We start from the raw sequence: 21,090 nt of genomic DNA on the forward strand, positions 1-21,090 counted from the left end.
ATCTAGCAATTTGTAAAAGATGTTGGTGTTTTCTTTCTACAACACCATTTTGTTCAGGTGTATATACACAAGTTCTTTGGTGGATTATTCCCCTTTTGTGAAGGAAATCTTGGCATTCCTTATTGATAAATTCAGTGCCATTATCAGTTCTAATTTGTTTTATCTTTGTCTCAAATTGAGTTAAGATCATATTATAAAATTGTTCAAGTTTGGATAGGGTCTGAGATTTGTGTAACATCAAATATGTCCAGGTGCTTTCTACTGAAATCATCAACAATTGTGAGCATATCCTCATAGCTATTTATAGAGTGATTTCTGTAAGGACCCCATACATCTATATGAATGAGTTCAAATATGGACTGAGCTTTGTTCTCACTATCAGGAAATGGCATTCTGTGCTGTTTTGCAAGAGCGCATGTTTCACAAGCAATTTTATTCATAGTATTATGTTTACAGAGTCTCATTTGTCTCAAAACATCTATGCTGGTATGGCCTAGCCTATAGTGCCATAGGTTTTTCTCACTTTCAGAGCTATAGTTGTTCATATAACAAGCATCTACATTCATGTTTTCAGCAGTGTGGGGTGTAGTCATCCTAAAATCAGTCGGTATGTGAGCTGGTAGGTTCTTCTCTAAGACATAGAGTCTTTCTTGTTGTTTACCTATGGCCATCACCCGTTTAGTCCATAGGTCCTGCACAATGCAATTTTCATCTGTAAAGTGCACACTACAATGATTATCCTTACATAGTTTAATGACAGAAATGAGGTTATGCTTAAAATTAGGAACATATAAAACATGCTTGAGTGTAATGTTTTCATAAACATGCACATCTCCTGAAATCTTGACAATATGATTAAAACCATTGGGAAGTTTAACAAAGATTTCTTTGTCAAGAATGCGAAGGTTTTTAAATCTTTTATAGAAGCACACATGTGGGCCGAAGCACCACTATCAATAATCCAAGTGTCAGTAGATATAGAAATTTTACCTGCATAGCCTTGGAAATCTGAAAAATTAGAACCGATCTGGCTACCGCTTTGATCTTGCATAACCTTGAGCACTTCTTTCTTGATGATTTCTGTCAGGTTTCTGTCATTAGCAGTCATAAGGTTGTTCTGCAAGGCACTTAGTTCTTGCTCTGTTCTGACATTCAAGGCCCTTGGATTGAATGGTTTGCCTGCAGCCTTCCTTTGATCAAGCATTGCTTTGTACCAGTCAGGGTAGCCTATCAGTTCGAAACACCCTTCTTTTGAGTGTCCCCTTTTCTTGCAGTGTTCACACTGCAATTGTCTTTTGTCCACAGATGTCCACTTCTTGGTATTACCTTTTACGCCTTCTTGTTCTCTTGGTTCGAATGTCTGTGCAACCATAACACCCTCTTTGTCCAGTTCCGAGACTCCAGAGTTGAGTTCTCTTTGTTTCTCAACTCTTTGTACCATAGAATAGGCCTTCGCAGCAGTCGGCAATGGGTCCATTAGTAGGATCTGGTTCTTCACGTGCTCGTATGCATCACTCAGTCCCACAAGGAACTGAATTAGTTGGTAGGAGGTCGCCCTATCAGCCAGCTTCTTGCTTGTCCCACAGGTACATACTGGCAAGGGATCCAATGTTCCCAATTCGTCCCACAGCTTTTTAAGCTTCGTAAAATAAGCGGCTACAGTCATGTTCTTTTGAGATGTAGTGGCGATTTCTCTTTGTATCTGATAGAGGAGTGGCCCGTTGCTATCGCCGAATCTCATTTCAAGCTCCACCCATAAATCTCTGGCTGATTCCGCATATAAGAAGGCTTCAGCGATTTCTTTCGAAATGGCACTCATAATCCATGAGAATACCATACAGTCATTCTTTTTCCATGCCTTTATGATTTCTTTCCCTTCTGTAGGTTCTCGTATGTTCCATCGATGAATTCCAGTTTCTCCTTGGCTCCGAGTGCTATCTTTATGGCCCTTGCCCACGTCAAGTAGTTGTTGCCGTTCAAAGGTGCAGACACAAGGTTCATTCCAGGTTCATCATTTCCTTGTGTTTTCATGTCGACGTAATCAGCAGTGGTTTCCTCTTCCATGGTGTTTTTGTCAGCTGTTTTCTTGATTCATGGGCAAAAAGGAACTGGTGTAACAGTTTAAAGATTGTGAACTATATTCAGAGCCAAACCTGCTCTGATGCCATGTTGAAATACAAAGGCATAGGCATGAATGTAAGAGTAAAATCAGCAATTGAAATCTTGGAAGGAGGAATAAACGGAATTGAATTGAAGATCAGAAAAGTTTCTCTCTTGTTCTTTTTGTTACATGACAAAGAAGACCCATATATGCACGGATGGGTCACAACTAACTTAACAACCTCTAAGTTGCTAAAACAAATAGTAAAAGTGCAAACACAAAATGCGACTTCTGCAGAAGAAGAAATCTGCAGCTCTTCAACCTGAAGTCAGTGTTTCTGCAACAAATAGTAAAAGTGCAAACACAAAATGCGACTTCTGCAGAAGAAGAAATCTGCAGCTCTTCAACCTGAAGTCAGTGTTTCTGCAATTGGCTTCCTAGTCGCAGCTGCATCTTCATGGTCTGGAATTTCATCAAAGTTGCATAAAATCAATAAAACAATGAAGAATTTTAAGCAGTAAATTTTTGTATAAAAATGGTTGACTTCTGCAATATATAACCAAAACTAGTACTAATAATAATAGAAAGAGCAGTAAAATTATCATAACACCACCTACCCGTTGCACACTAATCTCTTTTTATTTCTCTTTTCAGTCACATCGGAACCTCTGACGACCTATCATTTATCTTGTTCTCTTTACATGACCCATTTAATGGCATCACGTATAAAATCAACGAATGGAGCTACACAGAACCATGATACACCGTCAAAGATTCTCAGAGGGTGATCCATCCATCCAACAACTTGTGGACCGGCATTTTGTCACTAAAAGTGACATATAGCGAGTTTAAATCTCAGTTTGTCGCTCAGGGAGAAGTGATCAGCATTAACTCATTCCCCTTCCATCTCTACGCCTTTGTGTACTTTAAAAAAATCGAGGGCACGAAGTTGGCGAGGCAAGGTCTGCAAGGCCACGTTCTTCATGGGAAGCCTTTAATGATTAACTTCGCTAAATCGATTAGTAATTTTTTAGTTTTCTTATTTTTTTATTTTCTAATTTTTTGTCTACTTTCCATGTCTGAAATGACAAATAAATTTATTTAAAATAAATATTGCATATCAAGTGAAAATTATCAAGCACTCATATCTAAAAACACACAGGGAATGTTTACAAATATTTGTGGACCGAAAGCTGAATGTTTAGTTATCAAGTAATTCTAGATTAAGATCATGTTACCTTTAGATAATAAGATTAATTAGTGGCATCATTTTGATTTGAACATTATAAAGGTTCTATTGTAAACTTTTTGTCCTATAATTAGAGGTGTTTGGCGTTTTAGACCTTCAAAAGTGAAACTTACAATTTAATCTATCATCTTGATAAACTTTTAGATTTTCTAACAAATTTTGATAGAAATTTTTATATTTGTCCAAAATTAGCACGTTGTGTTGGCTTAAATTTAAGAATATACATGACTTGCACATGTGATTTTCCAACTAATTTTTAAATATCTGGTAAAATATGTCATAGAATCATGCAATTTGTAAATTAATGGACCAAATCGCAAGTTCTAGTTTAGGACGAAAGTCACCATATTTTTAAATAATCCATAGTATAGTTGGAGGGCACCACACTAAATTAAATTCAAATAAATTCAAATTACAGCATCCAACGCACCAATACAACCATCCACACTCGTGCCATCACCATCCTTCGGCCGTACCGTACACAAAATCTCGTTATAAGAAAATAATCTAAATTTTTTGTACAATTATTAGCATTAGATTTCACCCTTTATTTATACATATAGAAATTTTAATACATCAATTAATGAAATTTAAAACTTGTCAAATAATGCAAATATTGACTGGAAATTAATACATCAATAGCATGGAATTAATAAATAATTTTAAAATTTCAAAGTATAAAATACAATGAAAAGAATAAAAAATGAACACTAAGTAATGCAAAAATGAAAGCATTAACTTTAGTGTCTAAAGAAATTCCAAGACAAAATTGCTTGATAAATCAATAAATAAAGATTAATTACACACGAATGCACGCAACCTACTGTAAGTGATATTGCAAATGAACAAATTATTCTTTATAAAAAATAGCAAAATACTTCACTATATTTTTTGAAATGAAGTAATTTACCTTTTCAGAAAGGAACATAAAAAAATTGCTCTATTTAAGAAAAACATAGGAAGGTAATTTGATTTTTTTTTCTCTTAAGGGATAATTTGAAAAACTACAATATCACATGCGGTAAATTGCATGAAACCCTATAATATAAAGCTAGACTAATATTTCTTAGTGTTTATAGAGAACAAGTCTAATAAATATCATTAAAGTAGTAGGACAAATTTAGAAATTTAATTTAATTTCAGGGTGAAAGTTATAATATTTTCAAATAATACATAGTATAACTAGGAGCCTCCAAATGAAATTAAATTAAGAAAAATTCAAGAAAATACTACAATAACCACAACACCATCGCGCACAAATCTATTTCAACTTTCATTCATATTGGAATCTCTGACAACCCATCATTTATCTTGTTTCTGTACTTGACCCGTTTAATGGTACCACATGTAAAATCCGCGGCGCAAGCTACACAGAACCACGATGTGACAGTCAAAGATTTGCAGTGGGAGATTCATCCATCCAACAACTTGTGGATCGGTAATTTGTCACCAAAAGTGACAGATTCTGAGTTACAATCTTTGTCTGCAACTCGTTGAGAAGTGATGGGCATTAACTCATTCCCCTTGCGTCAGTACGTCTTTGTGCACTTTAAAGAAATCGAGTGCACGAAGTTGGAGTGGCAGGGTCGCCAAGGCCACGTTGTTCACGAAAAGACTTTAATGATTAACTTCGCTAAATCGGTTGGTAATTTTTTAATTTTTAATTTTTTTATTTCTCAATTTTTTTTTCTACTTTCCATGTCTGAAAATAAACTTCTTTAAAAGAAATATTGCATATCAAATGAGATTATTAAGCACTAATATCTAAAAACACACATAGAATGTTTGTAAATATTTGTGGAGCAAGTTGAATGTTTAGTTATCAAGTAATTCTAGATTGAAATCATGTTAACTTTAGATAATAATTTTGATTAATGGCTTCATTTTGAATTGAATATTATAAAGTCTATTAAATTTTTGGTCCTATAATTAAAGGTGTTTGGCGTTTTGGACCTTCAAAAAGTTAAGCTTATCTTAGTAAATTTTATGATTTGCTAACACATTTTTTACTAGAAATTTTTAAATTTGTCGAAAATTAGCACGTGTAAGTCATGTGCTAGCATAAATTTGATAACATATTCATGACTTGCACATGTGTTTTTCCAGCTAATTTTTAACTTTTTGGCAAAATGTGTCCTCAAATCATGAAATATGCAAAACTAATGGGCCAAGTTGCAAATTCTAATTCTTAATGGACCCAAATGCCAAACAACTAAAACTACACCAATCTCTTTATAAGGAAGAACCCATCCATCAATTAGTGAAATTTAAAAATTGTCAAACAACGCAAAAGTTGATGGGAAATTATATGGTAATCACATAATAACATCAATATTTTAATAAATTGATTAGTTTGACAATATATCGATATTCGATTCATATATTAATATAACAAAGAACAATAAAAAAAATTATAATAAACACATAAAGTAAGTCAAATACTCACTTGTTTGGTGGGATTCGAACCCATCATCTTACACTTATTCATGAAACCTAGCTCACCTATGAGTGATAGGCTAAGACATCGTTGACCGAAAGTTTAGAACTTAGTCAGGAATTCAAAACTTGACATGATCTTAGCTATAACAAGAGATTTTAGGAGGATTTTTCAACGGCAAGTTACATAAAATTAATAAAATAATGAAAGATTTTAAGCAGTAAATCACATAGAATTGATCGGCTCTTGCAATATATAACAAGAAGAGTAATAATAATAGTAAAAATAGTAATAAAATTATCATAAACAATCATAACGTATGGATATAAACTTTATCATATCAATAGCATGCAATTAATAAATAATTTTAAAATTTCAAAGTTTGATTTTATAAAATATAATGATAAGAAAAAAATAGAACACGAAGTATGCAAAAATGATAGCATTAACTTTAGTGTCTAAAGAAATTTCAAGATAAAATTGCTTCAAAAATCAACAATTTAAGATTAAAAATACAAGAAAGTTTATAATAATGAGAAAAAAAAGAAAGCAACCTCCTATAATTATTATAGCAAATGAATAAATTATTACTTGTAAAAAGAAATAGCAAAGTACCTCCTTATATTTTTTAAAATAAAGTAATTTACCTCTTTAGACACAGATATAAATTGCTTTATTTTTAAAAAATATAGGGAGGTAATTTGATTGTTTATCATAGAGGGGTAATTTACTGAGGTACAATACCATAGGACGGAAATTGCATTAAACCCTATAATGTAATGCCATACTAATATTTCTTAGTGTTTATAGAGGACAAGTGTAATAAATATTATTAAGTAATAGAACCAATTTAGAATTTTAATTGAATTCAGGATAAAAGTTATCATATTTCGAAATAATGCACTATACAACCAAGAGCCAGTAAATTTCATTAAATTCAGACAAATCCAACAAAATATTGCAGTAACAACCCCGCTCGTACACTTACAAAACCTCACTCCACCACATCCCCATTGCACACAAATCTCTTTATTCACAAGGGAACCTCCGTCGGTCCATTATTATTATTGTTCTGTGTACGTGACCCGTTTAATGGCATCACATGTAAAATCAGCCGCCGAAGCTACACAAAACCACAATTCGACCGTCAAAGATTAGCAGTAGGAGATTCATCCATCCAACAAGTAGCGATTGGCAATTTGTCACCAGAAGTAATAAATTTTGAGTTAAAATCTCTGTTTTCCGCTCATGGAGAAGTGATCAGTGTTAACTCACTCCCCTTGCATCACTACGCCTTTGTTCACTTTAAAGAAATCGAGGGCACGAAGCTGGCGAGGTAGGGTGTGCAAGACCACGTTCTTCATGGGAAGCCTCTAATGATTAACTTCGCTAAACCAGTGCATGATTCATTAGTTTTTTTATTTTGTGAATTCTCTATTGTGTAAATACTATTTTTGAAAGTTTAAATATATTTTTGATCCTGTAATTTTCTACTTTTTATGTCTGAAATGACACATAAACTTCTTTAAAAGGAATAATTCTAGATTAAAATCGTATTACCTTCAGATAATAAGTTTGATTAATGGCATCATTTTGAATTACATATTATAAAGGCTCTATTGAAAATTTTTGTCCTATAATTAGAGGTAATTGGCATTTTGGACCTTAAAAAAAATGAAACTTATAATTTGATCTATTATCTTTGTAAAAGTTTTGCGATTTTATAACACTTTTTTTGCTCGAAATTTCTAAATTTGACGAAAATTAGCACGTGCAATTTGTGTGTTGATGTAAATTTGAGGATATATTCGTGACTTGCACATGTAGTTTTCAACTAATTTTCAAATTTTTGGAAAAATATATCCTCAAATCATAAAATTTACAAAATTAATGAATCAAATCGCAAATTATAAATCTTACAAATATGCCAAATATCTATAATTACATGACTAAAATTACAATGTAAAGTGTATCATTGTAATAGTGTATCGTATCCATTTTCGACTCTTAATGTTTAAAGTGATACGTGAATTATTGTATCTTAGGCTTGATAAAACATGACTGTGTCTTTAATTTGGTTATTATATGTCTTGAGAAGTGTAGTCAGAATTTAATTAATTGAATTAATCAAATTTGGGCTTAGCAGCTTGGATTGTTAACTAGGGCCTTAGTATTATTGACTTCCTTTTTCTAGTTTTATTGCTTGTCTTGTTGCCTAGAACAAACTTTGTTTTTGCTAGCAATATATATTCCAACCGCTTTTTCTCTCAAAAAAAGTTGGGGCTTAGCACAATTTAATTTAATTGAGCTTAATTCAAGTAGTTAATTATATTCATTAAATATTGGACTCGAACTTTAGTTTATTTAATTGGATTAAATAAATTTATTCAACTTCTATTGGGCCTTAAAATTAATTAGGTCAATTTAAAAATCAGATGGACCTTTGTTGGGCTTGAATTGATTTAATTGTTAAATTAAACCAAACTCGATCCACCTAAATAAAGTCCTAGCCAATTTTGAGAGTGACTAGGTCAAAAGAGGAGTTGAGACTCCACCTCTAGAGACCCCACTCGGCCATGATGACATATAACACACCCAGTGAATTATTTTTCCCAACATCTCTTATCTCAGTTTTTTGAAAAATTACCTTTTTCTCTCTACTCTACATCTCTCACAATCCATCCACTACTCTCTTTTCCCTTCTCCATCAAGTTCTTCTTGAACAAGTTTCAAGAAAAAGCTAATTAAATCTGATTCACTCATTTGAGAGTGAGAATCGAATCCATTCTGTTCAATAAAAATAGTTTCGATTGCCAGATCTCAAGCCATCTAATAGTGGTATTGAAAATTATGCTTCCGACGTGTGATGTGGATGAAGGAAGAGGAGGTCTAAGTAGATCTTTGCGTGAACACAGATTCGGAGAAGGAACAATGAGCAAAGTAGATTTGGACAAAATCAAAATGGTATAATTTCGTGGTTTACATTTTTATTAGTTTTTCCTTTCTACCTTAAGCCACAAAAATCGTTTATTCATTTTTTATTTATTATTTGTGTTTTTAAGTATCATTTGTTGAATGTGGTAAATGCAAGCAGCAAGGAGTGCACGATAAGCGAAGTTAATGATATGTTTTCCTCTTCATTTCCTTGCAGCCCACTCAACATCCCGTGGCCATTCTCTATTAGGCCATTCAAATTGAACACGCCGTTGAATCGCTATCAGGCATCTTCTGGTATAACGGCATCGAAAGAATAGATGAGTATGTGTCTCTATTGCGCCCTCATCACATAATATATAGGTGCCTAAGTATGATAGCCATGGTTTATCAGTTGTGGATAGTTTTCCCAAAAAATCGCAAGCCATAGGATGAAATTATGCCTGGGGATCTTTAGAAAACCCGAGAGTACCTACCTTGGGTCACGGTGGGTGCAATGGCCTATAAAGAGATGCAACTGTGGGTCCTACCGTCTCGAATCACCAAATAATGCAATCTTTCTCGCCATGAATTATTGGCAATGCATGCAAAATCTCCAAGCACTCAATGTCCATAATGAGAGGCCAATGCCATTGCCCCTCCATAATAACACTGCTAAGCTTGTCCGCTGTCCTAAGCCCAAGCAGACGTGGACCCCGTGGGAATCTCTCCATAAGAGGACCAAGGTGATGCAATAGATCATGCCATAGATAAATTGAATTCCCATCACCAATCTGATAGTCCACCATCAATCGAAGCAATGGGCATAGTCGAAGGAGTTTCCTCCAACCCAAAGAACCCCCATTGTCAGTGACCGTCCATACAGATTTATCACGTAGCCGCCTGTTAAATAACCATTCTACACAGATTGATGTTCTATCACATCGAATAACATCACACAGCTTCTTGCTCATTAACGTACGGTTTAAAGTAGCGATGTCCCTTAGGCCCTGAGCCCGCTCTGACGCCGGTCTATAGACATCCCTACTTGCTACTTTGGCATATCCACTGGTCGTTGTGCCCTTCCACACAAAAGCTCTCACACGCTTCTCAATCTCCCTTATAACACCTTTAGGTAGGATGAACACAGAAGCCCAATATATATTTAATGCCATAAGGACAAATTTAATAATTTGTACCCTCCCATCATATGATAATCTCATTCCTTCTCAACCTTTAATGCGTTGATCAATTTTCAATAATAAAGGCTAGCAGTTTGTTAACGATAATCTAGAGGAAAGTAGAGGAAGTTCCAAGCACCTCATCGGAAGGTGCCCTTCCTGAAAGTCGAGCATCACTAACAGCTCCTCCCGTATCCCTTGTGCAGATCGAGAGATTATAAGATGGCTCTTATGCACATTAAGCCGGAGATCTGACCAGGAGGCGAATAGGTCCAACCTCTGCTTAAAGACCCCTATAGAGTGCATATCAGCTTTGCAGAGCAGCAACCGATCATCTGCAAATCCAAGCTAAAATAATCGAGAAGGCTCACATTTCTAATGAAAAGAAAAATGCATGTCCTGATCAATCATCTACAGAAGAATCAAATGCAGAACCTCCATTACGAGAACGAACAGATTGGCGATAAAGGGTCCCCCTACCGTAACCCTCTCGATCCCGTAAAGAAACCCTGAGGTTTCCTATTCAACCCGATGAAAAACGAGGGTGTCGTGACACACTCCTCTATCCACCTAATGAACATAGTCGGGAATCCAAACAGGTGTAACACTGCAAGTAGAAAATTCCATTCTACCGTGTCATAAGCTTTTCGGATATCCACTTTCAGTGCATATCTAGGAGGTAGGCATGCCTGATTGTAGCCTGTAAATAGTTCCTGTGCTAACAGTATATTATCTCCAATACTACGACTAGGAATAAAGGCAGCCTGACAAGGTCTTATCAACTTATCCAACACCATACTCAACTTTTGTACAATAAGTTTGGCAATAATCTTATATAAAACATTACAACACGAAATAGGGCGAAAATCTGTGACCATCATATGGGCATGTACCTTAGGGATAAATGCCAGAAGTGTGGTGTTGATTTGCTTCAGCAGTTTTCCCGTGGTAAAGAACTCCAAGATTGCCTTCGTAACCTCTGGACCCACGATTGGCCAGGCAGCTCTATAAAAACCCGATGAGAACCCATCAGGTCTATGTGCTTTATTTTCAGCAATGTCAAACACTTTTTGTTTAACGTCAACTGCAGTGACAGGTGTAAGGAGCTGAAGCCCTTCCTCATTGAGGAAATGTCTAGCCTATGGCCTTAGATACCGGATATCTATCACCTGCCTCCGTCTTTCTCTACTTAAGAGAGCTTGATAGAAGGAGACAAACTCATGGTAACCGCTCCTGACTCTGAGTAGGTGGTCCCATGTTCATCATTTATTTGCAAGATTCTTCGAGTGGCACGTCTCTGAGCTATCTTGCAAAAGAAGACTCGTGAGCATTGATTTCCATCCTTCATCCATTGCATCTTATCTCATTGCTGTAACATGATTTGTTCCATTTTTGCCGCCTTGGCGTATACCAAACGACAAAAGTGTTCCGGGAGTAGAAAGAGGTCATTCTGTCTGTCAAATATAACCAAGATCTGTGCTTCCTCAAGGAATCCTTTAGCCAAGCGTACGTTCTCCGAAAGATCTCCTTTATTGTACCGTTGCTCTCAGAATACTGGCTTTAAAGCTTTTAGTTTCCGTGTAATCGCATACATAGGCACTCCAACAATGTCGTGTTGCCAGACATTCTGCACACAGGGAATAAAATCTGGTGAAAGAGTAAGGTAATTATCAAATTTGAACATACCTCCCAGTTGTTGTTGTCGATCCCCATATAGCGCCAGTGGTGAATTATCCGAGGTGCATGGGGTGAGACTTGAGTAGTATGAGTTAGGGAAACGCTCAAGCCATGTGTCATTTATGAGAATCCGACCCAAACGCTTCCATAAAATTCACGAATTCGAACTCCGGTTATGCCATGTGTACCATTTACCCTGCATGGGCATTTGTATGAATCCGGTATCCTGTATGCATGCATTAAATTCATCCATCGCCAATCTGATATCACAAAAATTACCACACACCTCACTGAGGTCACGAACAGCATTAAAATCTCCTCCTACTATCCAGGGGTCATCCACACTTTGACCCGCAAGCATCCCTAGTGATCTCCATAACTCACGCTCCACAGCAATTTCATTGGCACCATACACAAGAGTAATAATCACATTCATTTGGAGTGCTCTAACAGTTGCACGAGAGTGTACAAATTGATCACCCAACTCTATCACATTAACATCAAGAATAGTATCGTCCCATGCAATCCATATACGATTCCCAATAGACACAGAATCAACAAACCACTTCCATTGAGGCAGTAAGAATATATGAGCAATATTAGTATTTCATACACGCGTTTCAAGAAGTCCAATAAATTATAACCTGTACTCAGTTACTAGATCTTTCAGTGCCAGCTGATGGTCCCTTTTGTTCAGGCCACGCACGTTCCATATAGCAACGTTTAACATGGATCACCCGTGGCGGGGCTGCTTAAAAGTGCATCAAAAGTATTAAAGATGACTAACTCCTTACCCTTCTTCCTTCCTTCGTTGACTCCTTGTGCGACAGGGGTACTCGGAGTCTCAGATACAATAGGCTGCTGATTAATATCTCCACATGAGTTATTCTTGTCTTCCTTGACAGCTTTACCCAATTTAGCTATGGGCGGCTGCACTCGTGCCTTCTGCACATAAACATTCACCGGCGGTTTCGGTGCTTTCATGAAAGGGCAATCCTCCGTGGCATGTCCGAGGCTCATGCAAGTGGGGCATTTAGGGGGAGCCACTCGTATTCTTCGTCAACCTTGCATGCAATTTCTCCACCTTCCTCTGTTGGCGACATAATAACCAAATGCTTCGAGAGTTTGGCATTGATGTCAAACATGACACATACACAAGCGAAATCCAGTCTCGTGCATGTGCGTGTGATCGCATCCAGATACAGAGGTCGTCCAATGCCACTTGCCACCGTACTCAAGCCATCATTAGTCCACAATTCAACTGGAAAGTGTCGAAGTTTAACCCAAATTGGGACTTGGGTATGTTTTAGCTTACATAGGACCATGCCCGACTCCCATTTCTGCAACATGATTGGTTTTCCTTGGAACTACCATGGTCCGCCCTCTATAACTTCTTCCATTGCCACTATAGTTTTCAATCGAAAGAACAAAAATCCATTTGCCATGGCCGTGACTTCTGTTAACAATGGCCAAATAGATTTGACATAGTCCTTCACATGATGAAAATACGGTCTTTTGCCCAAAAAATAACCCACTGCTCTCGCATTCCAGCGACGTGAACCATCTCGAACCATATCCATCGTGGGTCGTACAATAATTTTGCCATTTTTCATCATAGGTGGAACAAAAGTCAATATTTTTCGAGACGAATTATGGAAAATATCAGCAATTTTATCGTAATAATTCATGAAGTTTGAACAATGATGAAGTGGCACATTACTGACGATGATTCTGATGGGCGAAAATATCGATAATTGTGACGTGGCAATCACAGTGACGTACACTGGCGCAACATCAATAGAAACAACGTCGGCAGTAGGCAGTTCCGGCAGCGTTACTTTAACGGCCGACACTGCTGCAGCGGCGGTTTTAGCAGTTTCAGCCCGTCTAGTCGCCAGCGCCATCTGTGCAGTGGCTGCAGTATTCGCAGCAGGGATCATCATCATCATCTCCGGTTCTCCAATGTTCTGTATCCGATCTGGGATAGGAGTAATTGCCTGCGCAACCATGGCAGTTTCATCTCGCGTCGCTAGCAGCACCACAGAGACCCTCAGATTCAAATCTGCAATAGCCCTATTTTCAGAGATCTACAACGATGACGCCAAGCAAAGAGGATGCTCCGCCGCCTGTTCAGCTGTCAAGGGCACCAAACGGCGAAACAACAGCTCCTGCGAATTCCTGTCGCTTTCTCCCTATTTCACTGTCCAACGCCAGTAGAGATCATTCAATGCACGAACAGATTCGTCATCCCCTTTGTCGATTACTCTATTGGCCAAAATAATAAAATCTGCAAACTGAAACTCCATGGGGAACTGATTAATAGCCGGCGCATCTTCCCCGTCCAATCTGTCATCAGTCGCTGCTGCATTGTTGTTGTTCGCCTGCCCTCCATGTTCGTCAACAACATTCCCCAACTGGCCGCCGTCTATCCCCGCCACCATATCGCCTTCATCCTCTTCGGCCATGGCGTCAACGTGAATTCCATGTGAAGAGTGTGTAGTTTTAGATGTAGTAGTGTGTGTAGTTCGCATGCACTCCATTTTGCTTTTAACTTATCTATTTTTTTTGTAATTTATGATTTTTATGGTTGATCTCATGCTTTATAACTCATCTATTTAACCCTGTCAATGCTCATATGAAATTCTCCATTTTTTATAGTACACCGATGGTGTGTCTTTTTACGATAGCAGGATTTTAAGAAATTCAAGCTTCAAATCATGTTTTTCCGAGAGAAATCCATAAAAAACCCATGATTAGTCCGCTCTGACTTCAAAACAACATGTTAGAGGCATATGCCCATCATTTAAGACTTTTGCAAGTTTTTTCAGATAATTTATTGTTAACTAAGGGTTTGTTTGGTTCAAATGAGAGAAAAATAAAAGTAAAAGGGGGAAGGGAAAGAAAAAAATAATATTTTTTCTTCAAGATATTTGGTATAATTGGAAGTGGAGTAAATTTCACATACATCTACTTGTTTGGTACTAGAAAAACAGATTGAGATGAAAAGAATATTTTTTGTAAGTTTACCGAATAACCCTTCTCTTTATTTTTTATTAAGAAAATATGCAAATTAATATTATACTAATATGATTTTAGTATATAAAAAATTTAAAAATCTTACTAATAAAAATATTTATCAAATAAGAACAAGAATATTTTTTATTAATAAAAAGTTTTCTGAACCAGCATCCAATAGTAGATCCATGAGTGCATTGGTAATGGGTTTTGTATCAGATCCATTTTGAAACCACCCCGGTCTATTTTTTAAAATTTTTTATTATTTAGTTATTCATATCTAATACATTATTCATAGAAAATTATGATGTTATAGATAAATTTTTAAATAATTTTGCATATATCCAACTCTATATGCAAAATATCAAAAATAAAATAGTTGGATGTAGTATTTGTATTATATAATTTATTTCATATAAAAAAGTTATGTTAGATTACCTAACTTTACAATAATGTTTAGTATTACTTATAGAAAAAATTAGTTGAATGTACAATTTGTATTATATAATTCATTTTAGTTAACACTATGTTAATTAAAATTGGAGATTACTTATCGGTGAAATTAAAAAATTAGATAAATGTTTTGGTTAAATATAAATTAATATTACTTATTGAAAAAATAAAATATTAATTGAATATATTCATTGTATTATATAATTCATTTTAGATAAAAAAATCTATGTTAAATTAATAAATTGAAATTGATATTATTTAATTAAGTAAATAAAAAATTAAAATCATGGAAAATGGGGTGGGCTTGCGGGACGGATTTGGCGGGGTTGGGCTTTTAACGGGGTGGGGTGGGGTCGAGGTTTTTTCAGGCGAGACAAGGTACGGGTTTGGGGTTTACGAAGAGGGGAAGGTTCGAGTCCGGGCAAGGGCAAACCCGCACCAGATTCGCCCCGTTGCCATCACTACTCAGAAGTGAACTCAAGGGAGCATGTCTGTAAGTTTAGGTCCAAAAGCAGTTGGAAAAATGAATAACTAACTAACAACCTAACTAACCCCAACCAACTTGAACACCTGTCAAAATTAACAGCTGGACATAAAAACTATATATGCATGAGAAATGCATTTTTCAAATATAAAAAACATGTTGTATGGATAGCGCATCTTCTTTTTTCTTCAGCCTGGATCCTGGAGATGCTATACTGTAGTTGCACTCTCATGGCCATCACCATTATTTCCAACATCCTCCCCAGAAGTTGAACGTCGATCACCGGAGATCAAACCCTACTTGCACAACAAAGAATCGAAGGTAGCTCCCAAAAGAATTTTGGTAAACATGTAAGCAAGTTGTTTTCAACTTCAAACAAAAAGAGCAAGAAAGCCCTTCTTTGTAACAATCATGGACAATGTGACCGTCAATGTCCAAGTGCTTGGTTCGTTCATCACACACCTTGTTGGCCGTGATCTGTAAGGCGGTCGGATTATCGCAATTCAAACGAATGAGCGTAGGACAACAGTCCCAAAATCACAAAGGATCTAAGAGATGCACTTGAATTCGCAAATAGTAGGCCCCATGCTATGATATTCGGCCTCAGTAGAGGATCGAGAAATTGTACACTGCTTCTTCATTTTCCAGGAAACAAGGGCATCTCCAAGAAAAATACAAAACCTAGTCAGTGAACGGTGCAAATCCACACAAGAACGCCAATCTGCAATTCAATAGGTTACAAGATAGGAAGGAAAGAGAAGGTCTTTAGTAGGAGACCCTTTCAACTAGCAAACCACATGCAGTATCGCATGCCAGTGATCCTCACATGAATTTTGGAGGAATTGGCTAAGTTGTTGAATGCCATGTGAAAAATCAAGGCGCGTGAAGCTGAAATAGAGCAAACGCCTCTCTATCGGGGATAAGGTTTAGGACCATTCAAGTAAGCATCAGTATGAGAATGTAATTTCATGCCCTGCGGCAAAGGAGTAGCGGCGGAAAGTGCCTGCTGAAGCCTACAATCAGTAATAATATCCAAGATATACTTGGACAGCGTAATGGAGGTGCTATGAGCAGATCCCACAATTTGGAGGCCAAGGAAATTCCTAAATCCTTGATCGTAAAGATATCATCAAGATAGACCTTAACCTGAGAGATCAATTCTTCTGTAGGGACCATAACGAGACAGCCATTGACATAGACCAAAAGACTAATGCAATCATCAGTCGACACGTTTGATGAAAAGACAATAGTCGTGGGTAGAAGGATGAAAACCAAACAGAGCAGTTGGTTGGAGAATTATCGATTCCATTTATCCGAATCGTACTTTCGAACCATACAATGAGCGTTTTAGGCGGCAAATATGGCCCGGATCAACAACATAACCTTTAAGAGCGGTCATATAAATTTCTTCTTGCAAATGACCGTGAAGAAAGTCGTTATTTATATCAATCTGGTGCACGGGCCATCGAAAGTCTATAACAACAGCTAAGCGAAGCGTACCGTAACAACTTTAGCAATTGGTGAGAAGCTCTTACTGTAATCAATCTTGGTGTAGCCCTTGGCCACTAGTCGGGCTCTGTACGATCAACAGAATAATCATATTTCCATTTAACTTTAAAACCCACTTACAACTAATTGTCTTCTTCCCTTTAGGCAAAGGACCAACTTCCATGTCATTGTTCTCAAAAGCTATAAGCTTTTGGTTCATAGCATTCACCCATGGGGTACTAATAGAAGCCGGCTTATAAGTCTATGTTTCCTGCAAAATAGATAATGATGCCATAAATTTCAAGGATGTAGGGGTAAAGTTTCTGAGAGTTGGTGTAGAGGCACGATCATATATATGACATACAAATTCATTAAGCGAAGATAGTTGCTGATGGTCCCTCTGTGACCATCTAGGTTGTGTGTAAGGGACAGTAGTAGAATCAGAATGGGAAGAAGGTAGGAGAGATGGTTTGGGTAGGGATAAATTTGTCGGAGGTATGGGGTCAACAGCATTTGCGGCAAGTGGAATCTTTGACAATGGACAGTGTGCAGGAGTAGGATTAACATGAGCAAAAGGAAACACATATTCATAGAATTTAACATCACGAGACACAAATGTGTGGTAAGATTCGAGATCATAGACTTTATATGCTTTCTGACTAGGGGGTAACCCAGGAAGATACATTTAGAGGCAAGCCTATCAAATTTGGATTATTGACAACTAAATGTTTTAAGGTGTTCATACGAGGTTGGCTTGTTGTATTGAATGTGAAATGGTGTTTTACAATTAAGAAGACAAGAGTGGAACTTATTTCTAAGATAAGTAGTTGAAAGAATGGCATCACCCACAAATTTCCTAGAAAGTAAAACCTGAAATATAATACCTCTAGAAGATGCCTATGCTTACGGTCCACTACTCGATTTTGTTGTGGTGTGTACGTGAAACTCTTTTGTTGAATGATCCCGGGGTTATGAAAGAATTTTGAAATTGCTCGTTGAGAAATTCCATCCATTATCTGATCTCACACACTTTATTCTCTTGTCAAATTGTGTTTGAACAAGATGCAAAATTTTTGTAGGATATAGAGTCTCGTGTTTCATTAGAAATGTACAAGTTGCTCTACTAAAATCATCAACAATAGTGAGATTAAATTGACACCCAGAGATTGTGTGTTGCTATAAGGTCCCCAAATACCGACATGGATAAGATCAAAGATGGAGTTGGAGCAAATGTTGCTGGAATGAAATGGTAATCTATGAAGTTTAGCTAAGGGACAAATATTACAGATAACATTTTAAGAAGCAGAGACCAGGGTAGTAGAAGAAAAATGCATCATTCAGTTCTTTGACAAATGGCATTGTCCGTTATACCAAACGTCATTATTACATGATATTGCCTATGATAGGTTGGAGTAACAACTAAAATGAACTAATGAAAGTTTATTAGATTTATTTCCATCATAAGCGGTAGAATCCAACACATGCGCATCCAGGAGTTGGTGCCAAGCAGGCCAACTTATCCCACAATTTCTTTAATTTGGTATAGTAATTTGTCACTGACTTATTTCCTTGCACGATTAATCTGATCTCACGTTGTAATTGATAGATTGATGGACCATTGCTCTCTCCATATCGAGCTTCTAATTCCTTCCACAAATCCCTTGTTGAACTCACATACATGAATGCCTCAACTATATCCTTTGAATAGAATTTAGGATCCAAGTTGTCAACATGGAATGAATACGATTCCATTTCTTAAACGCCTCTGAAACTTTGGCAAGTTGGATCAAGCTTCCATATATATAAATTCCAGCTTCATTTTGGCAGCAAGAGCTATTATCCAGGTAGGATGCTCAGATAAATAAAGCTGTAAGTGTTAGAATATGTGACCTGAAAGCCAATTAGATTGGCATACTTGTAATCTATTCTGCCGATAACTCAATTTTATATAATATTATTCAGTGAATAAAATGGGTCTATTAGCATTTCATTTGTTGTGCTCATTACACATTTGTTTGCATTTCTTTCAAACATCACAACAAAGCCCACAGACCACTTTAACAACCATAAAACAGTTGGACTGCACATTGGATGGTGGTCATGAAACTAACTATCTAGGGTTGGGTCTAAAATGTTCCATGTTGAGGACCTCGAGAATGGGCATCGAGTGTTCTATGAAGACTTTCACTAAGAGTCGCATTCATTTGATGAATGTCGTGTTTCATCAGCGACATACATGGGACATCTATGCAATCTTAATAGGTCGATTAGCTAGGTGTCGAATCGACTAAACTGACTCGCGGGGATGGTCATATAGAAGCTTGGAGGCTTGGTCGGTATGACTCAAATCCCCGACTTTTATAGTATAGGAGTAGTCACGTGCATGCAATGACTGTATCTTGGATTTGCGCGAGAGGTGATCGTCCCAAACATGGTCATCATAAGCCTTGTCCAGTACAGTCAAAGCATGTAGTGAGAACGGTGAGTTCCAAGAAGAGGATTCGTTCCCTGTCAAAACGTGATAGAGGTATCTCCTATGAACTTGGAGATGCGTTTACGCTCTATAAAATTGTGGCCATTAATTGATCGAATAGGAAATAGAGGTTTCTATATTGAGCAATTTGGTATGCGATCTCAAGTATTAAGCATAGACGCCTAGTCCAGGATGGTAACCGACACCTAATTCCATGCCCTAAGACTAAAGCCAGCAGACGGTAGAAAGAAGGACCGTACCCATATGGACTTGAGAGTCTAAAAGTTCATATGGATATTCGCCTAATCTCTAGTGCCATACACCGTTGCTAGAGGGCCACCCATAGTGATGGGATTTCTTGATCAAAGGTTGATCGAGAATTACTAATTAAATTAGATTTAGTTAATAATAGTGTTTAACAGCAGCCCAATTCTAGCTGAAAGATGAACCTAAAGAGTCACAAACAAATCACTGAGAAGGGACGACGAATTAATTAGAAATTAATTCCATAAGTAATTGAATTACTTATTAATGAGAGGGGTCCATTGGATGGAGGAGCCCAAGAATAAATTAATAAGATTAATTTACATTGGGCTTGGCCTTATTATTTAATAAGTTAGACTTATTAATTAATAAAAGTTTATTGGACTCATATATTTAATCGGATTAAATATATGATGGAATTAATTAAGTTGGCTTTAATTAAATTGGATTGAATTAAAATTATTGGGCCTTGTATTTTATTTAATAAAATCGGGCAATGCAAAGCCCATAACTAGGTTGGTGGAAAATCTTCAAAAAGGATTTTATTACCTTATGGATGATAGGATGAACCTAGACACATTCTAATACATCCACTGGGCCGCCCCTCTCCAATACACACTTATTGTTTTTTTTTCCAATTTCTTTTCTAGCAAATTGAGTTGAGGGATCCCAATTCTGGTGTGGTATGGACGTAACTTTAGAGGGCCTCTACGTTGAAGCATTGCGTGAACAAACCAAATGAAGGAGATTCGAAATAAATCAAATTAAAGAGATAACTTTTGATTTATGATTTATGTACCTCTCATTTTTTTTTCTTTTACCATTAGCCCTGTTAAACTTTATTGGTATTGTGATAAAGTATATCGAATCCTCGGAAACTCCAAGGGTACACCCCTTAGAATTATGGTTTTGTTATGTTTTGTTTTTATTTAAAAATTTTCGCATTACCGCTTCCGCTTGCGCATTCTTGGGCCGATCCACTTGCATTTTTCGGTGTTTTCAGTAAGAGTCATATCTATCGTTGTTTGGTTTACAATTGCACTTTGATTCACCGGAGCAGTCTGAGTCTCTATAACATTCCCTTCCATTGCCTCTGAAACTCTAGGCGCCATTGAGAAATATAATCGATAATGTTTTGTACATTGATGAGAGAAGTATGCAGAGACCTTCAAAAGAAGGCTCTAATACCATGTTGAAACCTGTAATTGCAGTGAAAAAATTTGTTGATGCCACGGAATGTTATGAGCAAAATTCCCTGTGTATTGATTGTATTCAATTATTCTCAGTAGTGAGCTCAAGGAAGCTCGACTTTAAAAATAGGTCCAGAAACAGCGAGGAAAAATGAATAATCAACT

General features: G+C 36.7%; 2 protein-coding genes across 2 annotated transcripts; both read right to left on the minus strand.

Moving 5' to 3' along the window:
* Positions 1–203: 203 nt before the first annotated feature.
* On the minus strand, positions 204–1,819 carry LOC148788290 (uncharacterized). The gene is made up of 2 exons (XM_088879971.1): positions 991–1,819; positions 204–712 (listed from the first exon to the last, which is right to left on the minus strand). Exons 1-2 carry the CDS (start codon positions 1,817–1,819, stop codon positions 204–206), a joined length of 1,338 nt encoding a protein of 445 aa, XP_088736097.1.
* A 7,441-nt stretch (positions 1,820–9,260) lies between these two features.
* Positions 9,261–9,875, minus strand: LOC148788291 (uncharacterized). Its single transcript, XM_088879972.1, has one exon. The coding sequence runs from the start codon at positions 9,873–9,875 to the stop codon at positions 9,261–9,263; it is 615 nt and encodes a 204-aa protein (XP_088736098.1).
* Positions 9,876–21,090: the final 11,215 nt, after the last annotated feature.

The sequence above is a fragment of the Sesamum indicum genome, linkage group LG4 (assembly GCF_026168435.1).
Source record: "Sesamum indicum cultivar Baizhima isolate 11 linkage group LG4, ASM2616843v1, whole genome shotgun sequence".
Taxonomy (NCBI): Eukaryota; Viridiplantae; Streptophyta; class Magnoliopsida; order Lamiales; family Pedaliaceae; genus Sesamum; species Sesamum indicum.